The sequence below is a fragment of the Halichoerus grypus genome, chromosome 4, assembly GCF_964656455.1.
Source record: "Halichoerus grypus chromosome 4, mHalGry1.hap1.1, whole genome shotgun sequence".
Lineage (NCBI taxonomy): Eukaryota > Metazoa > Chordata > Mammalia > Carnivora > Phocidae > Halichoerus > Halichoerus grypus.
In genome coordinates, this window is record NC_135715.1 from 150,798,697 (window position 1) to 150,823,771 (window position 25,075).

Genomic DNA, 25,075 nt, shown 5'->3' on the forward strand with positions numbered 1-25,075 from the left:
TGTATCACAAGTAATGCTTGTAATTGTTCAGCTTCTCACAGTTCTCACATAACAGAAACTGACAAATCCATGATTTCCTCTAAAAATAAACATGAAAAACAGTATCCCGGAACAATCTTGTTCTTTTCCTTTCATTGTGATGGTTAGCTTGACCCATGAGGTGCTGCTTCCTTCTGTAGTCAGCACGTCTTCAACCTGGCATAGGTAAGCCCTAGGGGGTCTGGCTGGGACAGCCCCTGGGAACTCCAGCTGACTGTTCACATGTTATTCACACATTCTGTCAAAAACCGCCTCCTGGGAGGTGAATGTGGTGAGCACAAGCATTAATACATCTGATACATTTATATCAGCAATAAATTTAATTATAAAAAAATCAGATTAAACTGTAACAAAAGTGACATTAGAACCATTTATACTTATAAAACATCATCATCACAATCATCATAAATGTGAATGGAAGATTCTTTGGTATTTGAAATCAGTCTATGTGAAAGCACAGATTGAATTTCATGCATTTCACAAAAAATTGCAAAGCTCCTAATATTAAAAGGTACCTGGCCAAAAGAGAAACTTGTAAAACACTGACACACCGTTTCAAAGAGGAAATATCATGTGAAAATCAACATAGAAAGTTCCAAACGGTAACCATGCTCTTATTCAACAATTCAGAAACACTCTACTGAACTTGGCTCAGGAAAGCAGCTCCTAAGTTCTCTATGTGTCCTTCCTCCTTATCCTTTCTTCTAGTAAAAGGAGAGTCCTCATTCTTAAAGAATAGAGGCATAAAAAACCCACCACAGCAAAAAAAGACTATTTTTTCTTTATGTTTATGTTTCTTAAAGTGAATCAATTTAGCACATCTTAACCCTTGGATTGTTTTGCTGTGTTCACATCTTTTCTCAGCTTTTATGTTTGGCCTTCTTTCCCCAGGGTCAGTGTTCATAGTCAGTCCCTCATTTCACTCTGGAGAATCAAGAAAAAAAGGATATGTTCTCTGAAGAAAGATCACAAATCTGTTTTGTAGGAAACTGTTACAAATATATATAACTCAATTTTAAAAAATGGACGAGTCAACTCAAAATGTCACAAAAAGTTAAATGTCTTCAATTTCAACATACAAAAAACTACAGAATTCTCATTTCTAACTTTTATACATGTCTATAAAAATCTTATCAAGCTTTAAAATATAACCTTAGGAAATGCTTCTCTATCATAGTTATCAAATAGCTAATTGTCCATTATTTAAAAATAAGTCACCAATATGGTGAAACCCAAGGCTGTCGGGAGATGGCCTCTAGGCTCACCTCTGAAGGTTGTTTCCTACAACCCTGAGTTGTAGGAAACACTAGGATTGGAGTTCTAGTCCCAGTGCTGCCTCTAATAGCTTCGTAGTTATGGACAAGTTATTTAACCTCCCCAAACCTCAATTCTGCCATCATTAGTATTTTCCAAATTGTTCTAAAGAGTATTAATCTCATGAAAAAGGGTTCTGTGGTCAAATTAAGTCAGAAACTGCTGCATACAATTTCTCTTTAGGAGATTCACAATGTGCATTAGTATTATTAACGGCTCTGAGAAGTCCTACAGTACATTTGTTTAACTTTGTCTCAATCTTAGATGACCTCAGAATCCCTTTACTGACTAGCACTTATTAGCATCCTGGGGATTATACTTTGGATACACTGGTCCAGCGTATCTCAGATCTCTTCCAGCACTTATACTGATAACATGTAGGAAGAGCAATATAGTCTTTTGACACAAGTTCTGAGGGTTAAGAGAAGATTTAATGTCCTGGTGTTGACAAGGCAGATGTTTGTGTTAACTGGCTCCTTGAAGATCAACATGATTCCCCCGTTCCTAACGAAAATCTTCATTCAAGGAAAGTGGTAATGACTCTCACAGAACCTTGATGGCTACCTATAGTACAGTAAGTAGCAGAACTCACAAAGAATGAAAAGTTATCTTCAATATAGTTTAGTTTTCCTTTCCAGTATGACTCCTTCCCATAAATGCTTTTGCCACTGTTCCTAGAACAGTTCTGGCCAACGTTAATAGGACCCTCGCCCTTAACCCATTTCCTTGTCCAGAATGAAGTCAATGCACAGGTGGTCATCAGGCAGTCCTCAGGTTAAACAGCTGCTCTTCCAAGAAGGCACCCCCAAAGCCATATTGCTCTTCATGAAGACTAATTTCTTCAGGTGACAAGTGGCTTCCTCCAAGAACAAAGTCTGCAAATCTAATAAGTATTTTTTTGTTTTAAATAATGTTATCACAGAAAGGTTTATTTGGAAGATAACACGTTCTCTTGCTATTTATCCTCTTTAATTAAATTTGACTTATGGCAATAGAGAACAGCATTTATACACTGGATGTAAAAATGCAACGGCTTATGTGATCCTTCTAGAGATATTCAGGGAAAGAACAGAGAAGCAGGCAGACCTACAAGCACCGAGTGCTGCCAAACATACCCATTCCTGTTTTCTAATTCCTTCTCTCTTCTTTATTTGATTCATTATTCATTTGTCATTTCAGTATGTCAATACTTTCCCCCTTCAATGTTTAATTTGAGGGCACTGTTATTTGGATAAAGCTATGACGAAGGCAAAGAAGTAAGGAAAAAGATGTTGGGGCAAAGATGTCTTTCTTGATAAACTTTGAAAAGATCTTCCATAGCAGTAACTTCCCACCTGTAAGTGATCTTTCTGACCTTCCCTATCAAACACATCAGGTAAGTATCTGTCCTGACATTAGCAGTTCCCTCCAAGTCAGAGCACTGAAGAAAAAGCAGACCCTCCAACAGCCTCCACATTGTTCCTAGTCTGAAGTACGTGTAACAAACTACCACAGTATTTTCACACTCATTCTAACGCACGTTTGGTCCAAGCAGCTGAGCAGGGCTTACTTGTTGGGAGCCTGGAGTCTGGAGACGACCAACCACGCGGGGAAGTCAGGCCTGCGGCAGGCGCGGCGCAGCCCCTCCAGGGCACTGTTCGTTTCCACATCCGCCTGTTCCCTGTACTCGTCTTCAGTAAGGTACTTAACCACCAGCTTTTCTGATGTAAACCATTTCTTCATTTTCCTAAAACATGTGGCATGGTTTGCTAGATTCCTGGTCATATTTGACTGCTCAATTCAAACCTTAAGATTTATAAAAAATCATTTCTTAGAAAGGAACAGTAATACTTAACTTCCTTGATATCACACCGTACTCTCATGGTTCTTAGCGCGACTGAGGTATAGAGAACATGCACTGTCTGGACCGAACAGTACATTTCCTTTCTTCCTGGACCATCCTAAATTATGTTCCTAGGAATTTGAGGCTCAATTTCTGATAGACATATTAATTGTATTTCTCTTCTCAGTGATTTTTAATTGCACAATCAGACCATTAAAAGTCTGGCTCTTTTATGCTTGGTCTGCTCATTATCTTGGGCACTAATGGAAGCAATTCTTTGAGATGCGGAGACCTGGGAGAATCAATTACCACTTAGTCGCTAGCCCAAAAAAAAAAAAAAAAAGAAGGGAGGATTTGTGGGATATCGCCTCCACCTAGTGGTGGAGATTCTGACTAATCCTAGAGAGGAGGAGTAATTATTGTACAAGGATGGTTTATGTACAATAATTTATTATAACTCCTCCTTTGCTACATGCTAAGGGGCTCATACTGGAATTTTTTTTTCCAATCAGGAAAAGTCCTAAAGGGAAGAATCTCATAAAAATGGCAATGATGATAAGGTATTAACACATATGTTACATTTATCAATGAGTTTTTAAAAATATTCTTGGGTGGTTTAAAATTTAATTTAACCAGAGATTCCCAAATCTACATGAGTATAAGAATTACCAGGAGGTGGTTTAAACATATATTCTCTTGAGGGTTGGGACCTGAAAAACCTTTAAACTTTTAAAGATTGTGTGGTGGTAAGGAGTCAGATTGGGGTACCACTGACATTATTTCCTTCTCCTTTTCTGAATACCTAGCCTGGTCTCCCTAGAGGAAAACCTCTGGTCTCTGCACAGAAGACTGGGACACAGTCCTGGCTTTGAGGTTTATCCACTGACTTGTCAACTGAGGCATTTCCTTAATGGTTCTGAGCCTCACTTTGCTCATATGAACAAAGTGAAAGCAATAACATCTACCTCATGAGGTCATTGTAGGGATTAAATGAGATATTTTATGTAAAGTGTTTAGCACAGTTAGTGGCCTATAGTGAGAGTTCAACAAGGACAATTAAGAGAGTAGCTACCATATACTAGGATATATTCAAACAGCTCTTTGTAAAACTAAAATACTATACAAATCAAGGTATTATTTCTCTGGTTTGTTATTTAACCTACATGTTCCTGTTTTTTTCCTGTTGTTCTTCGCGTAATTATTCACTAGCAAAATGAAAAGCTAAGGAAGTTACAAAACATTGTATTAAGTTCATGTTAACAGAATGCACAGCAAGTGCCCAGAAGGACCATCATGCAGATAACAGAACACACTTTACATTTGGCAGGGCAGCTGGATGTTTAAAGGCAAAGAGGCCCAAATTCTATCTTGGGTTCCTCAAGCCACAAGCTTGGCGAAGGGCCGGAGGCCTGGGAGATGTGGACTGGCCAGTCTCCTCCTAGCAGAGGGACCTCTGGTAATCCCAGTCACCGTTGGCCTCTCAGGGCAGAGAGCTCTTTGGTCACAGCAGCCCCTCTGACCCAGCCCTGCTGCCTTTCAGCCTTGCCAACATTCTCTGCACAAGGGCCCTGTCCTGTCACTGGTACGTTTTTAACACTGTGGCACGGTTACATATGCAGTCCCAGATCCATAAACTACCACTTACCAGAGTCTCCTTCCTCTCAGCTAGGTTTGCCTCATAAATATTTATTAACTCCCTCACTGCCTCACTGTCTCACTGCCTGACTCTAGGCCCTCATCACCTCTTGCCTGCATCACCTCTTTCCTGCACCCTCGGGGCCTCCCGGTTATATACACCCTCTGTGCCAGAAGGCAGTTGGGCCACATCCTGCCACCCAGGGAGGTTCATGGTCTCTGCTTTGATCTTGACTGTTGAATGTATTTTTACTTTCAGATTAGTTACCAATATTTAAAGATAATAACAATTCACATTCAAATCCATATTCCTAGCTTTTCTAAAAAACAAACAAAAAACAGAAGATCTGGCAAGGCAGGGCCCATATTCCTACATGGCAACAATCAGCTCAAGCTGAGTAGTAACTGCCCCCTTTCTGATGAGGCTGCGCTATAGAATTTCCCACAGTCCTCATGATGGCCCCACTGCCTTACCCCTGCTCAGCATCACCCACTCAGTACCAGCCCCAAGCAACTGGATTTATAACTCCAGTCTAAGCAGCAGGCAGAGAATGCTGACTGAAATGCATAATGGCTTCTGGCCTCCACTATGTACAGGATCAGACTAGATTCCTTAACACAGCCTGTGATGCCTCCACAACCTTGCCGATGCCCACCTTGCTCACCAGCCTCATGATGCTACCAGACTGGGCCTTCTCCCTGTCAGGAAAGTCCTTTCCACATTTATTCACCTGGCTGTTTTAATTCACGGAGATTCAGCCTAGTAATTTCTTCTTCAGGAACTCTCCTGAACTCTGTGTGCCACAGTCCCTGAACAGGTACATCTTCAAAGATACAGAAATGTATGCTATATAATAAATATAATAAATAATACCTTTCAATTATTTTTCTAGCTCTATTTCATAAGCACAACAAATACCTTTAAAGCAATCTTGGGCCCTAATGAAAGGAAATGTAGAATGAAAGTAGAAATTTTAGGCAACCCAGAGTGCGCCACTAATTTCAGTGAATTCTGGGTGACCTGTAATTACCTAGTAATTGGGGGAAGTCTTCTGAAAGATTAACGAAGACTAGAAATGGAGATGGGATTCGATGCTTACGTTCTCTTTCCTCCTCCTCTCTCAAATCTCCAGATGAAATGTAGTTAATTATGAGACAAAATATGACACGTGCAAGAAACTTACCAAAACAGTAAATAAAATCAGAGATCAAAATGTCCAATTTACAAGGCAAAAAAGATACGCACCACCTCATATAACTGAATGCTTTCAATGGGTAGCGCAGACTCCTGGAGGACAGGATGAGGATCATAAGTGCATATGAGTACTGGGGCACGGTGACCCCACAATAGATCAGGAGCAGGGCGAGGAACCGCAGTGTCCACGTCAGAAGATTTACATTCCTTTCGTCAACAAGGGGCCCGTGTTTGTAACAAACAGCAAAGCTGAGAAATCCCACCATTAGGACATAGCCTGTAAAAAAGCAGAAGAACTTGAAAATTTGAACTTGAAAAGTTGTATGAAAAATCCTGGCACAGCCTTGACTTAAGCTAAGAACGTATCAGAAAGCCTTCATATTTAGGACTTATTTTTCCGAAGAAGTAAGATTGAAAAACACATAGAGGGATAGTTATTCCTTCCATGTGAGATACTACACTGCCTTCCGTAATAATTAAGGATATTTAATAATAAATTATTATGATATATATCTGTTTTTTAGTCCAGAGTCCTAGATGGACAAATGTTATCATGGTTGCTTTGGTCAGAATTTAAGCCTCAGCATATGTCACAGTTGGCTACAAACTCTATTTTTTATCTTTACTTTCTAGTTAAAAAAGGAAAATACAGTTTTATAGTGGAGGGATCAGGCTGCACCCGCTAGTGCAGTGCTCAGTTTCTGCACTAACAACAGTGGGGTAATGAGATATTCTGCATCTCCTGCTGGGATCCAATGTGAAATGCACATCTCCTCTTATGTATTCCACCGAAAGTGTTTCATTCATATCTAAGCAAGCCTCAAGGTCTAATTTCCAGTTCAGAAAATACAGGGGAGAGAGGAGCAAGTTAAATTATACCGCAAAGGAGTAATTAGAGAAATCCAGAAAGTGGGACACTCTATAAGACAACTAGATTGGTCTTTTCAGCATATCGCTATGATGAAAAAAGGAATTGTTATGGATTATAAAAGACTTACAAGACATAGTAGATGCAAAATATGGTTCCGGACTATATCTACCCTTATACAGACCAACCATCAAGGACGCCTATTAAATCTAAACATGACCTGAGTAATTTATGTAATTATTATTTTTTTAGATTTAACAGTTATTTAACTATAGAGGAAAATGCTCTTGTTTTTTAGAGATGCTTACTGAAGTAGTTAAGGGAACATACCATGATATCTATAATTTACTTTAAAAATACTTTATCATAGGGGCGCCTGGGTGGCTCAGTTGGTTAAGCGGGCAACTCTTGATTTCGGCTCAGGTCATGATCTCGGGGTCCTGAGATGGAGCTCCGCAGTTGAGTCCCCTGTCCAGCTGCGTGCTCAAAGAGAGTCTGCTTAAGGATTTCTCTCCTGCCTCTGCCCCTCCCCCTGCCTGTGCATGTACTCTTTCTCTCTCAAATAAATAAATAAATAAATCTTTAAAAAACATTTTTTTAATCAAAAAAAGGAGAGTGAGCTAAAGACAAAATCTTCAAGGAAAACAAAAAATTGATTGCTTTTGTTTTGGGTGGGTGGACTTATGTGAAAAATTTGGTGCTAAGGGGTTAGGAGAAAACTGATCCTCCCATTCTCCATTATTTCCCAATTAAAACAAATAAATAATTTTAAAAAGTTGTTTTTGGTTACATGAAATAAGAACAAGTGGTTTCTTAATAGCCTGTTTCTGAAAATTCAAGTTTTCATTAGTCATTTATATTTAGAACTTCTCACCTTTCATGCTGAGTACATTAAGAAAAAGAAAGAGCCACATTTCAGAGAAATTTTTTCATTACAAGTTAGATCTGGTTAGAGCTTAACCACAATTCAATAGCATAAAAGCAGTCAAAAGAGACAAATACTTTTGTGCTCTTTTGATCATTAGTACAGAAAAAGAAAGATGTCATAGGGAAAACAGTCTAAAATGAGATCTAATGAACTGAAATCATCAACTGTGGGAATAAAATAAAATATTTTTAACAGCACTTCTCCTTAGTTCAAAAGGAAAATTTAGATGCCAGAGAGAAACATTTCCAAAGACGATCTCCAGTTGTACTTTTCAGCTTTACCAATAATAGGACATATTTTTAAAAAATTACCTACCTAATATATATATTCTGTTTTCATGCCATTGCCACTTCAGATCCTCCATCAATCGGCACACAACATAAACTGAAGCAAACCAACAACCAACCATTAGAGCCCAAAAGGTGCTATACTGTGTGTGGAAGAAAATAAATGACAGTTTTTGGTTCATTCACTCACAAAAATAGGAGTAAGCAAATAAACCCCTGGTATTAGAAACTTCTACATCAAATTGCATTGAAGTCAATTCAAGATACTCTCTAGAGTCTTGTTAAAGTTATGGTCCATGAACCAGCAGCATCAGCATCACCTGGGAGCTTGCTGGAATGCAGACTCTCAGGCCCCATGGCAGACTCTGAGTCAGAATCTGCATTTCAATAGGATCCTCAGTACATTAAAGTTGGAAAAGCACTGTTTCAAAGAAGAAATTTATCTCAAAATAATGCCAGTGTTGCAAGCTTTAATCAGAGTATCTGCAACATTATCATCATGAACTAATATTTATCCTCAACTAAGTGCAGAGCTCTCTTTCATTAAAGGTGTTTTGGGAACTAATAATAATGAAGAAATCCCCATGTGTAGCAATGTAGGTATTCAAGGCCTTGATGGTTCAGCATCACAACATTCCTCAGCTCTGCTAAGACAAGACAAATTTCTACTCAGCATAGGTCAGTCCCCTGCCACTCATAAGAAAACTGTATTACCCAAAAGTAAAAGGGTCTCAAAAAAATTATCATCAAAACTTAATACTTACTTTAGGGTATATATAATAACAAATAAAAATGGAATCTCTAGAAAAAGATACATTTTAAAGTCAGTTTATACAACGCAGAAATACAGTCTGAATTAGGAACTGTCACAATCAATGTGAATTAACTTTGATCAATTTTTCAGTTCTATGAGATCATGGTTTCCCTCTTTTATTCATTTATACACAGTATGCCTACCTTAGGAATAAACCTTTTCACCAGCAGCAGGACAAAGACTAAGGTCATTAGAACACCTAGCACGGTCCCAGAAGAGTAAAAGAAAATAGGACTTCTGTCAAGACAAGCAGATAAAAGCCATTTAAATGCTAAGCAGCACTTTCAGTATTAAAACCATGTTTGACCTGACGACAGTAGCCATAAAGAATACTAAGGAGAAAAACTCAGAAGATAGCTTTAATTACATCCTATACTGTTAAAAAATGAAGCCTGTACTTGAAGTTTATGGTAAATAGCTTGCCACTAACTCAAAACAAAATGTCTGAGTTACCTTCTATGTTTAGAATCTGATGCAAGAGGAATTAGTGAGCACCTAACATGTAGCAGATGCTGGTCTGCATGCATTCACAACAGCCCTGTGAACCGGCTATCCATGTCTAAGTTTCACAGAGGAGAAAACAAAGGCACCAAAAAGTTAAAGACCATCCCCAAGTGAGTATCTGCCAACTGGAGGATTCAGGCTTGCAGCCTAGTTCCTCTGAATCCAAGCGTTACTCTTCAGGCTATGTAACTAACATTGGGTTTCTAAAGGCCACGGATTACATTAAACACGCTTAATTATACTACGAGAAAGATGAACAATATTAAGAATAGCAAGCTAAGAAGTAAAATATTACTGGAAAAAGACTCCTTTTTCATGAGAGAAGTTGTAATACACAAAATATCAGGATAATATGTTTATCCAAGAGTCAGATACTTGTTAAATTCAACCTTCTGTATCAGAGCCACGAATCTTGGAGACAGCTTGAATCTAATAGAGAGAGCAAGGCATCTGGCATCAGAAAACCTGAGTATAAATCTCAGCCCTAGCAAGAACTAGTCATGTGATGATGAATGTTGGTTTTCTCATCTATAAAATGAGAACAATAATACAGAGCTTACATAATTGTTAAGAGGATCAGATTTTAAAAATGCATATTAATACATAACACAAAATAATGCATGTAAAAGTACTTTGTAATATATACATACATATCATGTGTACTGTTACTAGTTTTTAAAGGCCTTTCAAGCACTATCTTTAGACCTATTGTTTGTAAAACCTAAAGCAAGAACTACAAGCTAGTACGGAAATATTTAACATAGGGTCAAAATTGTCCTATCCTCTTTTTAAAAGGATAAATGATAATTCACAAAATTAAGAAAGTAAAAATGGATACTTACTGACTCAACGTCTTTGCATAAAAGAAGAGGAAAATGCCTGCCACAAACACAAGGAAGAGTTTGAAATCTACAACTGGAGTAAAAAAGACACACACAACAAAGATTTTGTGTCAATGTAGTTAGTGAAAAAAGAGAAAAGTCAATTTATTGAAATGTCACTCCAGAAAAACTAAATCCAGAAAATCAGAAAAAGACTTACTGTTTCGATTCACACTAATTGTATAGAAAAATATCTTCCTGACAGGCTTCACAGAAAAGCACATGGTCTCTCCATATGGATTGATGATTATGGTTATTTCATTAGACTCCTTTGGTGTCCAAAAATTATGAATCATACATTTGATAAAAGATATAACGGTTTCTGGATACTGACAATTATGTCTTTCTGTGATATATACAATATTGAGCAGGCCTGAACTGGTAATTTTCACCTATAAAATAAGAACAAACAAATCTATAAACACATAAGCTACTTCTCATAAGCTCCTTAAAATCATGAGCAGAGGAGTAAAGAAAGCCCGAGATAATGGAGTAAAGAACAGACAGTCAGATGTACACAATTCCAGGGATCCCAGTGATGGACCTACAGATCTGTGTTTAGTTTGAACACACTGGAGCAGCACAGAGACTTTGCAAAGTGGATGTTTCTTCCCTCGAGTTGTAGGTGATTTAACTCCCTCTTCTAGCAAGTCATATGGCCAAGGGACATGGGAAAAAGGATGGCAGAAAGTAATAGGTGGCAAACTACTTGGTTTATAATGGGGTTTATTATCTCTACCATTGTCTACTGTGTTTGAGAAAAAGCACTTCCTCTGGATCAGCTGCGCATATGTAATTCAGGCTTCTCTCCCCATGCCCTCTGAAGAAGAATCCAACCACGGGTCCTATTCAAGTCTCACAACAAAGTACTGGCTACAGTACCAAGCAGACAGTGACAATCCAGTCAGTGATCATTAAATGACAATTGTGCTGCTGCCTTTGTCTGTCCCTCTCTATTCATACTCTTCTTTGTTCAAGAGTAAGGTGAGCCAGAAAAGGGGAGTGAGATCACCAGCTCTGAATCTCGAGCATCAGGTGATATAACCCACTACCTACCCTCATTTCTCTTGGATGTTAGCTCCTGGCTCACTATTGCTCTCTCTCTCTTTCCTGTCATACTTCTCAGGGATTCAATATGCACAATATATACACCAAACTCCTTCCTATTCTCTGACTCTCAGCATCTTGAACTCCTCTCCTCTTGTAGTCTTGTCCTCTGCCTGACCTCAGCTAATCACTCCCATGGCCACACCCTGGACCTTGTCATTACCAAACTACAGGCCCTCTACAGGTTGTTTCATGCATCCCACTGGCTGACCACCAACACCTACCTTTCCAGCATGCCCCTTATAGGACCCTGAACCCAGGAAGCCTTTGACCCCACCATGGATCAAGCATTTTTCCCCTGCTCCTCACCCCTTTGACGTCCTTAGGCCCTTCTTATCCAGCTAAATTCCATGATCAATGATTATAAATCATTCCCTTGCATGTACCCCTGGCTCCTTTGCGCTATTCTTACTTTGTCACACCCACCTGCAAAATCCAACTCTCCACCCATTCCACTCTTGCATTTTCACCACCAAATGGTGCTAGATAGACACACAGCTGTCTGACTACACGCCCCTGAGTGTGAAACTGAAATGGGACCTGAAGCTACAGGCGATCATACCACACATTCCTATCTACTCTCCACTCTCTTCAACAAAGATTTCACAGCTTTTCTTTCCTTAATACCAACACCTCCTCCTCATCCTCACTCTTGGCTGAAAATGGAAGAAGACAATGTCAACAGGCTCCTATCCCATTACCCAACCACCGGTGGGCACCTGCAGGCACGTGCTCTGCTTCCTGCCTGTGGGGAGGAATTTTCTGCCACACAGGAGATTTAAAGGAGATTCTAAAGGCACTGAATCAGATCCACCTTTGTCTACTCAAGGACATCCTAATACTTCTTCCCTCTCTATTGGACCATCCTATTGATGTGGGAAACAAATCAAAAGAAAAATTAAGTTTCCTTTCTACCTATAGCCCACTGATAAGTCCTTGAAACAGGGAGAGTGACATTCCTCTAGAAACTCAGCTGCCTCAATGTTAATACTTTGCTAAGGGCAAAAGGCAATCTTAGCCCAACCCCCAGGATCCTGTAAGTCTATTTTAACATATAAAAATTCCTTTGGAAACTTCCTTTATCTCTACCGCCCAAGATACATGTCGGCAATCATCCCCCAAGCATATGACCCACCAATATACATCTGAAGGGTCTCATGACTCAGGTTTTATTAGTCAGTAATAAATGACCTTTTCCCAACAATAGCTAGCCCTCTCAAGGTCCTGGAAACCTTGCTTCCAAAATTCCTGAGAGACTTACGCTGTCCCTAACCCCCTCCCAACTTGAGAGTATATAATGAGCCACTGCTCATGATCTCAGTGCAGCTCTTTCTGCCCATGGTCCTGTCGCCATACTTTAATGAACTCACCTTTTGCACCAAAGATGTCTCAAGAATTCTTTCTTGGCTGTTAACTTCAAACCTTAACATCTTTCCTACATCACTATCAGCATACAAACATGTTGATACTTTTCCCATTGGGGGGGGAAGCCTTCTTTTGACTTTACTTTCCCCTCCAACTATCCCCTTGCTTCCCATTGCAAACAAATTCTTTTAAAAAGTTGCCCATACCTGCAATCTTCAGTTCTTTTCCTCCCATTCTCTCTTTAACCCTCTTCAATCATGGAGTGTTTCATTCCCAACAGGCTGTCCCTGACAAGGTCACCAGTGGCCTCCATGTTGCTAAATCAAATGGCCAATTCATTCTCAGTCATTGTATTTGATCCATCAACAGCATTTAGCACTGCTGATCATTCCCTTCTCCTTGTAACACCTTCTTCCTGCAGCTTCCTGGACATCTTCACTTGTGCTCCTTCTCTCTCTCCTCTGCTGGCTCCTTCCTCCTCCCTATATATAAGACTGACCCAAGGCTCATCTATTGGTCCTCCACCTAAACTCACTCCTTAGCACTGTCTATAAACATGCATCGCTGCTTCATTTTGCAGACAGAAACACAGGAAAGACATAGAATCTAGTAAGACTGACTACCCACAAGGGCTTGGTAGGAATGGGTAGAGGAATGAGGGGGCGTGACACTTCTCTGAGAATACTTCTGCACAGAGTTGTGATTTAAAACCATATTAATACCGTACCTACTAATAAATGATAATAAGATCAACTAAGATAGGGAAAAACCCTGGGAAAACAAATAAAAACAAATATATTTCAAATGGAAATGGAAACAAATAAAACCCAATATATTTCAAATGAATAATATAACCATATTAAAGGAGGGTGTGTGGGAATAAATTAACCTAATTCTGGAGCACAGTATTTAGACTATATACTCTTAAACTAGAGGTAAAACACACTCTAAACAAATATTGACAAATAAATAATAAACAAATTATTATTCTAGCATTAGACAAATAAATCAATATATTGAGAATAATGAAAACCAGTTTCCCCCATCAGAGAAAAAAGTTACAAATATGGCAAGGAGAGAGATTAGAATGAACCCAGTAGTATGGAAGATATCAGAACTCATGTTTCTCAACAGATGGAGAGACAGAAATAGATATGTGCACAGGTGTATGGGTGTATATGTTTCTGTGTCTACACATATGACAATGGTATCCCAGCACTAATAAACACACCTAACTCTGAATGCTCCTTGAAAAAATGTATGATTCCAGAGCTGGGTTTAAGAAATTATGAGATAAGCCTGGAACATCTTGTTTGCCAGAAGATGCTCAAATGATAGGTACAAATTAAAAGGACACATGAGCTACTCTGAAGGTGCTCCTACTGGCCAAATCTAGGACAATTTGAATGTCAAAATAAATAATGAGGTAATGGATTATAATCCACTGAATCAATTTGCAATCTGTAATACTATGTGGATATAAATAAACTGGAGGAGGAAAAACTCCTCCTTATTGAAGAGTGCTGATGAATGTCGAAAGAATAATGGAATTAGAAAATGACCATTTGATAAACATCATGATGATAATTGATTCATGCAAGCATCCTCAATGGATGATAAAACTAGGGAGTGAAAGTTTGATGAGGAAAAGGATATCTACATAGTTTCAAATTACCTCCTCAAAATACTTATTACAAAGGGCAAAATGGTCACTTTACAGTGGTAAAATTGTAAACTGCCAGATACCACCTTAACCAGGTGATCAAAGTGGTGTATATTATCAGTAATAGTACATATCAACATCATGTGCTTTCTGATATGCTGTCCTATCTTTTCCTTCAGCCTAGAATACACTCTCTTGGTATATTATCTTGGTAACTCACTAACTTCATTAAAATCTTTCTCAACTATCACCTTCTCAACAAGAACTACCCTGACCACTCTTTTTATACTGTAACTTGCTCCCCACCTCCCGCATTCCACCTACTTTACATTTTTTTTCATAGCACTTACTTGTTTTATAATTTTCTTCTCTATTACATTTATGGCCTATCCCCTACCCCTAGGAGTATAAACATCACAGGAGCTGGGATCTGTTTTAGGATCCTAAGATATGGATGTATCCTAAGAGCCTATAATAGTAGTTCCTGGCACTTAGCAAGTGCTTAGTAAATATATTAAGTGCTGAATGAAGGAAGGTACTAGGCTACTGAGATTAACTATTACCTTGGCCATACCTGGGATCAGAGAGCAGTTGGGACAGCAATTATTTTAGAAAGTAGGAGAGAGGGTGTTGTCTTGAGTTGTGTCTGAACAGCAAGCACACTGTGCTCACTTAGATACCATATTTATTTGGAGTGGTTTGGAGAAGGGCTGACAGAAAGTATGAAGAGTTAATGTTCCCTTCCACACGTCCCTTTCCCTTCCACTCTATGTGATTCCCAAATCAGCTTTCATACTGATACACTGCTCTGTGTCATATAAAAGCTATTTTTTATTCTTGAAATAGTACATTTTAATTCTCAGTTCCTAAGACATGATTTAAATGTAGGCTCTTACCTGTATAGTTGACCACATGTATTTCCACTCCACTTGGGAATTTTGATTGTAGCAATAACAGTCTGAGTTAGAAGTTTTAATAAAATCCATTTCCTTTAGAGCTTTACACCTTGGAACTGAGAGATGGAAAAGAGAATATATTTCCTAAGAATATTTAAGTTCCCAGAATCTTATCTTTTTTTTTCTTTTTTATGCACAAAAATAAGGCTATTTTTACATTCTCTAACCAATGAATTCTTCTACATGGTAATTATAGTCCCTCAGTCTTTCCAACCCACAGAAGACAGACAAAAAAGTACAGTCTAGTGTCAATACTCTTATGATATATGGAAGGCACTGTAAGAACACAGAGAACAGGTACTTCAATCTTGAAGTAAAGGGCAAGAATTGGGGGCAGCTTCCTAGAAAAGAGGAAATGTGAGTTGAGTACTGAAGGATAAGTCGGAGGCAATGAGACAGAGAAGACAGGTTAGAGGGTGGCGAGTATGTACAAAACCACAGAGATGAGGGAAATCTCAGAAGTTGTTCAGTCATTCACTGAGGATGGAGTGTGGGGATAGAGTGTGGGGAATACATGAGGACCTTTCAACATCTGCAGTAGAGAGGTAAGCAGTGGTTACCACTTTAAGGAGTATGGACTTCACACTGAAAGCAGAGCACTGAAGCATTTTAGGTATCAAAGTCTCAGCAGGAAACTGCTGACACTCCAGAGGGTTTCACTGAAGAGTTCAGTGAGGATGTGGACAGAGTTAAGGCATTAACACTGTAAACTAAGGCACCATGAACTTCCTAGACATCAACAACAGCCGGAAGCCTTTAACATCCCTAGGCCTGAAACGGCAAAGGTAGGACTCGATGTTATTGGAGCTACTGAAGCCCGGGGGACAGTCTAATGGGATGCAAACCTTGCCAAAATGTAGGATGGTGGGATGAAGGTATGACTACTTCAACCTCTCTCTCCTGCCCTCCCATCAGGGCCTCTCACTGGCTAAACCCAATGGGAACCAAAGGGCAAACAAGCCCAGGTGATACAGTCCACAGATGCCAGCTTCCAGGCACCGAGCCGGGGAAGGAAGGACAGAGAATGGGGATCTGTGGGAACAAACAGAGAATAACCAGTTTAATAGGGAAACAATAGGTACACAGTTGTGTTTTAGAAAAAGCATTCTATAAGCAACGTGCAATTTTAGAGGTGAAGAACACTGAAAGTAGAAGAACCACTGAGGAGGCTACTGAAGCAATCTTAGCAAGAAATGAACTAGGTAGGAGGGATTAAAGACCACTTACGACTGGGATCAACAGACTTTGGAGATTCATTAGATGAGGGAGAGCAAGAAGATGACATGAAAGTTCCGGTAAGTGGAGAGATGGTGAGGCCCTTCACCCAGATAAGGAACATTGGAGAAGATGCAAGCTTATGCAGGGAGAGGGGGATGAGTTCAATTTGGGACATAACTGAGTTTTGGTTGTGGGACTAAGTGAAGATGGATAGGTCTGCAGCACAGGAGAAATTTGGAGACAGAAGTAGATACATATGTGTATCTGTGTCTGTGTGTATAAATATATGTGCATTTGTGTGTTATATGTAACATAAAAGTAATATATAACACAACATGACACATATATAATATATATTATACATACATATAATATACATATACCTACATATAATATACAGAGGAGGAGAGACAGGTGCTTCATTAGAGGGTAAATAGCATAAGAAAATTGTAAAGTAATGGGATTGATTTTATTCTGTGGCTGCCTCTGTATCTGAATTTAAAATGAAGTGAGATGCCCTTTTCTCCTCAGTCAGTGCTGAAGGCCAAGATCTGCCCTTGAGGATGGCTGTCAGGGCTGCCACACGCCGGCAGGCTTGTTTTCCTGCCTCAGACATCTGTAGTTGCAAGTTTCCTGCCTCTAGCTCTCCTTGGATAGTGCCAGGCTCTCAGGAGCTGATCCTGGCCTGCGTTGCCCCACAGGTAGCTTGGCCCCCAGCCTGCCCCACAGGCAACGCCTAACAAACACACCTAAACACAGAGTCATCTACCACAAAGAGGCCTGTGAGGGAGTGCGGTCTCTCACCTCCTGCCCTCCTACTAAACAATGGCTTTGGCCCCTGGGCATATCATTGGAGGAGGAGAGGGTGTCCAAAAGTGGGGAATTCTGTGGCGGAAGGGGCATCCGAGGCCACCTAACTCATTGCTCCCTGCCTGGATTCGTTCGGGTACCAGCCAGGCCGCTCGATCCATCTCGTCAGAGGCGTGTCTCCCACATAGGATCCCCTACAGGACTGTGAGGTGCGGGGTGGTGAGGAAGAGCCGTGAGTGGGTGCCGGAGGGAGCAGAGCTCCGCAGGCGTCAGGGCGAGGAGGTCAGACCCGACACTTGGTACAGCCGCCACAAGCACGAGCCCCGCTCCTAAGGGGTTAGCTTTATCGAACCGACAGCTCCGGCTCCACACAGTTGCAAGGGGCAAGTGTTCTATGTTGAAGTGCTTACTTCCATCAGCTCACAAAATAATGTTTTAGAAAAGTTTTCAAGTGCTGTTTTTCTTCACTAACAAAAGTTCTGAAAGCATCTTATTTTGTTCTAAAAGCAATTTATTGCTTTTAAATCACTTTCTGTGAGGAAAAAAAAAAAATAAAGTGAACTGAGATGAAAGTCATAAATTCTTCTGGATCCAGGATCGGGTGTCACCACTACATCTGTCAATAGGAAACAGGCACAGAGAATGCTATGGGCACACAGAGAAATGGGCCTTATGCCCATCCCCCATCTCCTCCAAGGAAAGTATGGTCAGCTGCTCCAGAAAAACCCGCAATGAAGCTAGAACAACCTGCTACACCAAAGTTGGGGAAAGACTGAGTAACTAACTAGTAACTAGTCAACAATTACATCCATTTAGGGAATAATATTGAATAAGCCCACAGAGGTCCGTGTCCTAGCTAGAAGCATCCTAAGCATTCAACTGGAGAAAGTGAAGACAGACTTGGGGAGAAGACAGCAGAGAATACCCACCGATGTAACTGCATAAAAGTCACGAAGCTACACAAAGCAGGAAAGTCACATGAGAATCCAGTAATTTCCATCGTGACACTGTCAGATCATTTAATCTTTACTCTTAAATTGTGAGGAAATGCATGTATTTTTTTAATATACCAACAAATTTGCTGAGTCTGAGAGACTGAGATGCAAATACAAGATTCTAAGAGACAGGTCTCAAAAAGGCATGTGAAGGAAGGTCTAGAGGCGCTCTGCTAGATACAGGATACTAAAAATTAAAAATGCATCCCCCCGCATGGCCTGTTTATATACAAGACCAAAAGGAGAATGCAGAACCAGTGTGACCACACAAAGCAACCAATGCTGAGGCGAATTCTTGGGTATATCTGAGATGCAAATGACTCCTGGCCACAGCCTACACAGGGGAGAGGGCACTCCTGGACATCCAAGGGCTGGCAGCTAGTTGTAGAAAAGACCATGTCAAAGGCAGTGTAGAACCTGGGAGCACCTGAGCAACTAAAGCACATTAAAAGCCTTCAGCTAGTGAGAGCAGAGGTAGGACTGGAAGGAGGGCTGTGGACCAGTCTTCTGGTATCCCATGTTCTGCCTCTGCAGAGTCTCCTGTGGTGTCTCCGAGGAGGAACAGGGCTACACCAGGTGGCGAGAGTTGACAACTTTACACTGGGGGTCCTCAATAAAAGAGAGGAATTCCTATTGTTGGAAAGGGAATGCATTCCAACAGGACAGGGAAAGGGGGGAGGCCTCACGTCCACAGACCCCAGCAGCCTCAGACCACTGTAAGAACATTAACTTCCAGCCAGTTCTCTCTTCAGGTTTACTCCTAATACCACACTTGTGCTCAATGCTGGGCACTTTTTTTAAGGGTGGCCGCAGGGCTACTCCCCGCGTCGCCTCTCCTAGTGGGCTCCTCTACTTCGAGAAATCAATCCCCATAAGAACAGTGAACTACTCCTCTTGTGGTGTGACGGAATATCCTCTTTCTGGGACCTGAACTTTGCAAACAAATGCTGCCTTCCAATGAGTTTTTTTTCCACTTGGTCCTAAGACTATCTCCTAAGTCATTTGATATCTGTAACTCCTAAGAGCAAGATGGTGTACTTTAAGTATAGCGCAATAATTTGAATTTAGAAGTAAATGCTTCTCTGTGATCCAAGCCAGTCTCCTTGCACTTGGATTACTGTAATAGCCTTTTAGCTGGTTTCTCTGCTTCCAGAATTGCCCCTACAATGTTCCCCTGCAACCCATTCTCCAATCAGCATACAGATCTTTTAAAAACATCAATCAGAGCACATCATTTACCTGCTCAAAACTGATTACTTCACACTGCACCCATAATAAAATCCTTCCTCCCTTCCAAGTACCTAGTACCTCTGACATTCTCTCCTCTACTCTTCCTTCTCTCTCAGGCCACACCAGCCCTCCCATCCTCAAGATGCTGAGACATTCCTGCCTCAAGTTTTCCTACTTGCTGATTCCTTGACCTGCAATCTGCTCTCTCCAGATTTTGGCAGAGTTTGCTCCTTCTGATAATTTAGGTTTGCCCAAATGTCACCTTCTCAGGAAGGCCTTCTCTGACCCTACTGTCTAAAATGGCACACTCCAACCCCTTTCACCCACTTTCTTCTCACTCTGCTTTATTTTTTCCTCATATTATTATTATTTTATATTCTGTCTCTCCATAAAATTAGGGACAGCATGTTCATTACCGTATCCCCAGCCTTTAAATATCTGTCTTTTGTATGTGTGTTATAAGTTGAGAGGGTTAGTGGGTTATTTGGGCATGCATAACCGAGACAATGAAAGCCTAGCCAATCTTTGTAAAAGGCTGCTCATACTCTGGTTTCTCTTCAGATCTATAAATCTTTCGCCTTTTGTAAAAGGCTGCTCAGTACCAGTCAGCATCATAAAAGGAGGTGCACTCTGGCCCTCCCCCTTGAAGCAACCTGATGTAATCAGATACCCTATCCAGCCTGTGTCACATCCCACCTACAGAGCCCACAGGCTACATCTCCCCCTCACCCTACTCCATCATCAATATACCTTAACTACAGGGTTGAAAGCTGTAATCCTGAAGATCCCTTGGGCTAGGGACCTTCTTCTTTATCCTCCCCGGACACAGAAGGGCAGAGAGAAGCAAGAGACAAGAAGCTTGTTTTTGTTTTACTCATATATGGTACATCAGTGTATTCTGCATAAGGGACCTCTCAGTTAGAAGAAAGGAACTTGCTCTGAATTTCTCCTCGGTCCTCTACAGGATTAAGTAAAGTACAGATGGAGGTAGGCTGCTCTGATATTGATACCTATGGAAACACTACTAAAGGCATGTTGTAAAGTGTTCCCCCTGGAATTCTCCAGAGTGGCCTCTGGCTTTTGAGGTGAAGTTGTTGTCAGATTTACACAATACATGAGACATAACAGACAAGGTATTAGCATTTCATGGTGTCCTCTGGTTACCCTCATTGTTATTAACTTTCTTCAGAGATGAATTTCATTCAATCCACATAAGAACTCCTAAATATCCAAGGAACTAGAAATTCACAGCCACAAGAAACTACAGATCTAGCTTCATGTGAGTTCATATAAACCTTAAGCCATGGGCTAGTTGGGCTAAGCACAAGACAGTGACTGCGACAATCAAGATTGTTATCTAGGCTTCTTCTAGAGACATTTTATTATTCAGTTTCTACTTCCTCCATCCCAACCTACGGGTGGGAAATAGAAGATGTAGCCAGCTGGACTGCTTATCTGAACTCTATCAGCTGTTCAAGCCCTGAAGTCTGGGAAGCTGCCTGCATCTCTGCAGGGGTCATTTACTCACATGACCTCAGTCTTCGCTGGTTCATCCTGCTAAGATGGAACTTCCTGGAGGTAGATGTAGGCAAACCCAAAGATATCACAATGATATCAACAAAATCCCCTCACAGTGCAATCTAGAAAACAGAAGGGAATTTCTAGGGATTCAGAAAAATGTACTAATAATCATTCATCTGATCAGAAGAAAACAATACCTGCCTAGGGACAGCTACTGCTTCCATGTGACGTCGGATATGTTTCCACCCTAGAAGGTGCCCCATAACCTAGGTATTCACTTCCTCAAACCTGATCCCAGAAAGATCTGGAAGTGTAGGCTATCCCAGCTCTGCCTCATCTCCTAAGCACCTAGGTATATCTGCAGGACCAGTCCTGACAAGGCTGCATCTCTAAGCCATGAAAGGATCATCACCTTCTGTAACTCCCTGCAGTCCTCAGAAGGTTCTCTTGATTCTGCAATAAACCTGACTTTTGACTTTCTGGACAATTATGCCCAAACTGCTAAGACAAAGCCCAATTATTTATATTACCAAAGGATTAGTCAGGGTTACCTTACCCAATGAGATTCTTTAGTTCATTTTAAATAGCACTCAATTTATAAATATTCAATTAATCGAATTTTAAGACTACATAGCTTATATAAAAAAGGGACACATGGGTTATCACCTGCTTTAACTAATAAATTACATTTAAAATTACTCCTTTGTACCGCTTTTGTCATTTATTAGCTTTCCTAAATGTAAAAGGATATATTTAAGTTAAAGAATTTAGTCATACATAAGGTAAAAATATTCAGTCAAAACTTCAGAAAAGGGCAGGTAATACTTAAACCTACTTACAGAATATGCTAAAAATAAAAAGCACAAACACTCCTCAAATCTTAGCAGATCTTAAACAACCTCTAACAAAAATATTTCAGCAATGTTCCTTCTAAAAATTTAACCTTTACATGGCCTTCATATGGGAAGAAAATATCTTCAGATGAAACTATAATAGAATAATAAAATGACTTATTAAATTAGACTGCCATTTTCTCCATTTGGCCTATTACTGCTTTTCTTTTGGGACAAGGAGAGGGAAAAAAATAAAAACAGAAAGCAAAAACCAACAAAACTTAGCTCCTGAAAGTGCAAAGGAAGGATTTTTCTAGGTATTATTTGTAAATTTGCATTTTCAAAGGAGTTAGCATGGAGCACCAAAGTTAGATGGTAACTTTTCTATTAACGCTAGTTTTTTTAGCCAGACTTAAATATAAATCTTGATTTTTGTTTCTCCAAGAATGTGCACAGAGAATGAATCTGAAATTAGCACATGCTGATGCACATTCAGACTGATTTTAACTTCAAGGACTGATTTTTCTTCTCCATAGATGAATGTGAAAGCTGTGGTTTTCAAATGGCCTATCGCTACATAGTTCAAGCCTGGGAATTCAATGCAGTGGCCTCAACTACATCCTAAGACAACACATGGTTTCTAGGGTCCTCTCCCCTTGGCTGCAAACTATGAATAATAACTCTTCCTTTTAGCCAGCCAACTACCTGCCTCTCCTGTGTCACTTGCCTCTGACTTTCCTCCAAATAGGATGACAGAAAGCTGGCCTGGCTCTGGATGTTCTCTATTTTATGGAAGGGTGTGTGCATTCAAGACAGAATTTTACAACAGTTAAGTATCATCTAATCCAAGCTTCTCATGTTATAAATGGGCCCTATTATGAAAGGAAGTACCAGCTGTTTGATCTCAGTTCATAAAACCACTTTTAGAGCAGCAGTGTTCCTTAGACCTAGTCTAGTCCAGAGGTTCCAATGTGGTGTCACTGGGACACCACAGGATCTCCACAGCCTGTCCCATAAAGCATATCTGGAATGGCAAGAGTTGCTATAAGGCTACATAAGTTGCCATTTTTCTTGGCTCTGGGCTAGAATTTTATCAATTCAGTGTACATCCTGCATGTCTTGGGCAGAACAGTAGTTCTGATAAGCATTTATGTAGCTCTCTGGTTAACAAAATAGAAGAAGTCATAGTTAACACCAAATGTTGTAACACAAACATGAGAAATATTGGGTTAACAGAAGGAAATAAAAAGGTGAGGAAAATACTGGAAACCATTCCGCAACAGAACAACTTTATTTTACTGACCAGAAAACCATGGTCCATAAAGATTATGTACCCGGACCAAGGTAATTCTACAAGTGGGTGGGGGCATGTAATGAATGTCTAGAAGTCAAGGTTCTGGGTGTTGTTGGTCCAGGGCTACTTAAAATTTTCTGGCTGCTGCCATGCTCAGAAACCCTCCTTCTTAGACCCATCTGTAATTTATTTTCTCATCAGTATAGACTGGTTACATTTCTCCCTATTAAGCTTGCCTTTCCTCGTCTATAAAATGGGTGTGTTAATGGTACTTACCCTCAGAGGGCTATTATAGGTATTAAATAAATAATTTAAAGCACTTTTAACACTGCCTAGCACTTAGTAAACACCCAACAAATGTCTGTTCAATGAAAACTGGTACAGAACAGTTCTCCAAAGTGTAACTCACTGCAAGATTCCCATGAGTTGGCAGCTCTGGCCGAATCTGATCGTTGTCTTCATCCTTAGACAAAGAACCCTGATTTCACTGGAGGAGGTGCTATGCCCAGCATAAAAGACCACACTTGCTTGCCTCCCTTGCAAACAGAGGTGGCCAATGAGATGAAGAGAAGTTGGTGGACAAAAATTCCAGGAAATCTTTTAAAGGATTTCATGCGGCGGGGGGGGGAGGAGGGGGGTTGTTGCAGAAACGTTAACGTCTTAGCATATTAGTAGCAGTTCTGGAGTTAGAACTCCTGACTCCTCCTTCTGTGCCAGGATCTTGAGAGCACTCCACGTATAGGCCATAACAACACTATGAGCAGCTACCATTTCTTGTTTCCTGTGCAACACTGTGCACACGTTAAACATTGCAACAGTCCTGTCAGATATTATCTGTTTTATATGTGACCAGTAGAGTGACTTGGTCAGGGGCCCGGGGATTTCGGTCTAACTCTAAAGCCAAAGCTCATACCCTCTCTTGTCTTGAGTCCAAAGTAATAGCTATAGGGAGAAATAGTGAGGTTTTCAACATAAATTGATGTACCATACAAAAGTCCTGTGTTGAAAGTCGGGAGACTAGGGTCAGTGACTAGCTGTGTGACCTCAGACAAATCAAACCACGTGTGGGCTTTGGTTGCTGCTTCTGTAAACGAGGGAACCGGGCTAGACTCTGAACTTCGCGGTTGCTTCTACTAAAATCATAAAAATGTCCAAGTGCCACCAAAGAGACCAGCAAGCCCAAGTAGGCGGAAAGGGAGGTTGGGCCTGCCGTGGGTGCCGGCCGCGCCCGCGGGGTAAGCCTGAGGGAACGAGGCAGCGCCCAGCCGGCTCCCTGCTTCTCGCCGCCACCGGGGCGCAGGGAGAGCGTCGGCGGGGCGCCGGGGAAGCGGGTGAGCGCAGGGAGCCGGGAGCGGGTGCGCGCGGGCGCGCGCCCGCCGCCGGAGCCCACGGTTACCTGACAACGCCGCCGCCTCCTCCTCCTCTCCGCGCACAGCGCCTGCGGGCAGTGTGGACAATGGCGGCAGCCACAGCAGCAGCCACCACCGCCCCGGGGGCGGCCGCATCCCGCCCGAGACCAGCCCCGCGCCGCTCAGCCGCGGCCCGAGCCTTTGGGGGCCCGTTCGGCTGTTAGTAGCAGAAATGGCGCGGGGCCTACGAGGAGGATAAGGGGGCGGCGAGATCCGCACGAGGGAAAGGCGGAGGCCCCGCCTTCCCGGCGCGGAGGAAGAGTCGGCACGAAGCTTCTGCGTTAGCCGTTGGCTGTAGGGCACGGCTGGCCGAGGCCCGTGGGGCTCCCGGTAGCCCTCTCGCGGCCTCTCCCGGCCCCTCCGGGCCTCAGGGCTTCCGGGTCTCGT

At 41.2% G+C, this 25,075-nt stretch overlaps 1 protein-coding gene and 1 non-coding gene across 5 annotated transcripts; one reads left to right on the top strand and one right to left on the bottom strand.

The window, feature by feature from the left end:
• Positions 1-25,075, bottom strand: NEMP2 (nuclear envelope integral membrane protein 2). Of its 4 annotated transcripts, none has more exons than XR_013447280.1 (10): positions 24,676-25,075; positions 15,319-15,434; positions 10,448-10,679; positions 10,249-10,321; positions 9,046-9,139; positions 8,117-8,231; positions 6,057-6,282; positions 2,903-3,079; positions 1,946-2,236; positions 1-963 (listed from the first exon to the last, which is right to left on the bottom strand). XR_013447280.1 is itself a non-coding variant. In XM_078071114.1 (10 exons), exons 2-10 carry the CDS (start codon positions 16,288-16,290, stop codon positions 2,113-2,115), a joined length of 1,224 nt encoding a protein of 407 aa, XP_077927240.1. In that variant the 5' UTR covers positions 16,291-16,410; positions 24,676-24,739; the 3' UTR covers positions 1-2,112. The 4 variants fall into 4 exon arrangements, 3 of the variants coding, with proteins under 3 accessions (XP_077927240.1, XP_035977223.1, XP_077927242.1); XM_078071114.1 differs by adding an exon at positions 16,224-16,410 and having other exon boundaries at positions 1-2,236; positions 24,676-24,739; XM_036121330.2 differs by having other exon boundaries at positions 1-2,236.
• Positions 17,111-17,214, top strand: LOC118554058 (small Cajal body-specific RNA 20). The gene has a single exon (XR_004926349.1).

Excerpts from the sequence above, each read along its gene's own strand:
- NEMP2 (XM_036121330.2), bottom strand. The coding sequence starts at position 24,784 with ATGCGGCCGCCCCCGGGGCGGTGGTGGCTGCTGCTGTGGCTGCCGCCA. Across the intron at positions 10,322-10,447 it reads AATTAGTGTGAATCGAAACA|TTGTAGATTTCAAACTCTTC; the intron begins GTAAGTCTTTTT and ends TTTTTACTCCAG. Across the intron at positions 3,080-6,056 it reads GCATTCAGTTATATGAGGTG|GAAAATGAAGAAATGGTTTA; the intron begins GTGCGTATCTTT and ends CACATGTTTTAG.